At 34.7% G+C, this 3,034-nt stretch overlaps 1 protein-coding gene across 1 annotated transcript in view; it reads left to right on the plus strand.

Moving 5' to 3' along the window:
* The window catches only part of LOC101495349 (oligopeptide transporter 6-like), a 3,960-nt gene extending 2,427 nt beyond the window's left edge, over positions 1–1,533 (plus strand). Inside the window, exons 5-7 of the mRNA XM_073368187.1 lie at positions 1–32; positions 128–310; positions 662–1,533. The exon at positions 1–32 is cut by the window's left edge and continues 5 nt beyond it. Coding sequence (XP_073224288.1) covers positions 1–32; positions 128–310; positions 662–1,276 — 830 coding nt within the window. The 3' untranslated portion in view covers positions 1,277–1,533. The remainder of the gene's footprint in view (positions 33–127; positions 311–661) is intronic.
* The last annotated feature ends 1,501 nt before the right edge of the window (positions 1,534–3,034 follow it).

Consider the following 3,034-nt stretch of genomic DNA (forward strand, 5'->3'; position numbering starts at 1 on the left):
CGATCGGTATAATAGCAGCCACTACAAATCAGGTATCTTAACAATTTACGTACAAAGCTTGTTAACATGATTTTGTTTCTAATGAGAATGACAATTGTCTAAGATTTCTTCTCTTTCTTTTTAACAGCAACCAGGCTTAAACATTATAACAGAATACATCATCGGTTACATGTATCCGGAGCGCCCCGTGGCTAACATGTGCTTTAAGGTGTATGGCTACATTAGCATGGCTCAGGCACAAACCTTTTTGCAAGACTTTAAACTTGGTCACTATATGAAGATTCCACCTAGAACAATGTTCATGGCTCAGGTTAGTTAATGACTTATGATTTCTCTCACTAAATTTCAACCACTTCTGGAGTCTCACATATTAAGAGTTCTTTTATTAATCCAAACATGCCCTTATTTGAGTTTATCTTCCGAGATAAGCACTTGTGAGGTTGTTTGGAAGAGATTATGAACACAATTTATGACATGTTCATAAGCTATTTTTAACATATGTATCTAACTATTCAAGATAGCTTATTAAAACAGCTTATAACCTATTTAAAAATAACTTGACTTTATTTTATCTTTTGTTATACAAAGTAGCATATGCATAAACATTCATAATTATGCTGCTTATCCAAACAGATCCTAAATGCGGCTGCACTTTATGCAGGTGGTAGGAACATTCATATCAGTACTTGTATACACAGTAACTGCATGGTGGTTGATGGGGACAGTCCCTGACCTTTGTGATACTTCCAAACTACCAGATGATAGCCCTTGGACATGCCCAATGGACAATGTCTTTTATGATGCATCAGTTATATGGGGACTTCTTGGACCACGCAGAATCTTCGGAAACCTCGGTGAATATAGCAATGTGAATTGGTTCTTCCTTGGTGGAGCCATTGCACCCTTACTAGTTTGGCTAGCTCACAAGGCATTCCCAGGACAAACATGGATACGTCTAATTCACATGCCTGTTTTGTTGGGTGCCACATCAATGATGCCACCTGCAACTGCTGTCAACTTCACTAGTTGGATTGCTGTTGGATTTATCTCAGGGTACATTGTATATAGATACAAACAAGATTGGTGGAAACGTTACAATTATGTTCTGTCTGGTGGTCTTGATGCTGGAACTGCATTCATGACAATCTTGCTGTTTCTTACTTTGGGTACAAACGGCATTTCGCTTGATTGGTGGGGAACTGGTAATGAAGGATGCCCATTGGCTTCTTGTCCTACTGCAAAGGGCATTTTTGTTAAAGGCTGTCCGGTTCATTGATCATTTCAAGATTCTACTAGTTTGGCTAGTTGGTTTTTTTGTACATATTTTCAAGACAATTTAAATTCATCAATTACTTTGGTTATGCTCATCTAGATAAGTTGTTTCTAGGAAGGAGAGGTTCTTTACTTTTCGTGCTTTTTTTAGTTTCTGCAATCTGATTGAAAGTGTATATCCAACAATGGACACCGTTTTATATAAGTGTAAGTTAGTATTAAAACTGTCTCAATATGATTTTAGATATTTTTTTATCATTATTTTAGTGTCTTTGAGTTTTTTATTTAGGTAGCTCTTGAATTATTTATTATTTGAGTCTACATAAATTTCAAGAACAAAAGTTGAGTTAACTATGATGAGTAACATGAATATCAGAAATGTAGAAGCAAAATCTATATGAATACTTGCTCTCTTTGTATCGATAAGCTCTTGAATTAGGTGCAGAGTCTACATAAGTTTCAAGAACAACACTTAACCACCATGACGTTGATGGACCACTCCCATTAAATTTGGTTCCAAATATGTTTCTCTTAATTGATAATTTATAAGGAAGATATTATATATATAAAGTGAATTGTATATGAAAAACTTGCACACTTTGTATTGATAAGGTCCTTACCATCATCATCCTTAAATCTGACAATCCTAATGTTAAACTCATTCATATGATACAATTGACATTTTGCAACACATTAAAAAAACGAATATCTAAATCTTAAAAAGAGACCAACTAACTACCTTAGAATGCTATTTAGATCGAGAACTAGTGAAATTCGTGCACCAATAATCCAGTCATATCGAACACTTAAAACCATCAGAATTGTATTATGCATAACATGGTGAAAATACATCATACAAATCTCGCTAGATTCGGGTATGCATGAATGCCATTTTCACTTTACTTCCCATGTTTTACCAAGGTGGTGAACACAGGTTCTCTTGAATGATCATTGGAAACTACTTACCTTCAAATTTAGGGTATTTTTATATGGTTTTCACTTTTCAACATGGGGTTGTTATGTTTATTTTTATTATGTAGTGCTATAACTCATTCTTACTGCCTTCTTGGTCTGTTAAACCATGTTGGGAGATGGAGAGTAGGTTTTAGGGATCAGCGAAAGAGAAAGATTTAGGAGTTCATAGGTGCAGCAAGTACATTGTCATTACATCTAATATGCAAATGGATGCAAGTATAATATTTTGCATCTAGATCCAACGACTCAACAACCACTACGCACCATTCATGTCACATTTCCATCGCATAAAATAGTGTTTTCACGTGTAAAGATGTTTCATGCATACACAAAATTCGTACTAACACATGCAAAATAGTTATTAATGACTGTTGGGATCTTCTCAATTGAAGACATACTCTAGACCTAACAAACAATTGAACATGAACATGAATGGCAATCTTCACATCTTGGTGACTCAAAATGTCGAATGAAATTCCATTCAGCTAGCAGCAAACTTTTGGTAGTGTTAAGACAAACCCTAATATTAAAGGTCGCGAGACATGTATTATAGTAACTTAAAGCACATATGAGACATAATGACACAAAGACAATACAAATTTCAAATAAATAAATTCAGCAAGTCTTTTTTCAACAGAAAATTTATACTCCAATCAAACAGAAGAAACATTTCCAGGCCGTATGATGGTGATAATTCTGTAGTATACACACAATAAAGATAAAATGGCATCACCATTTTTTTAGTAAACTCGAGTGCTGATTCCAAATTTAGATTTGAGCACAGAAC

Source organism: Cicer arietinum, chromosome 5, assembly GCF_000331145.2.
Source record: "Cicer arietinum cultivar CDC Frontier isolate Library 1 chromosome 5, Cicar.CDCFrontier_v2.0, whole genome shotgun sequence".
Classification (NCBI taxonomy): Eukaryota; Viridiplantae; Streptophyta; class Magnoliopsida; order Fabales; family Fabaceae; genus Cicer; species Cicer arietinum.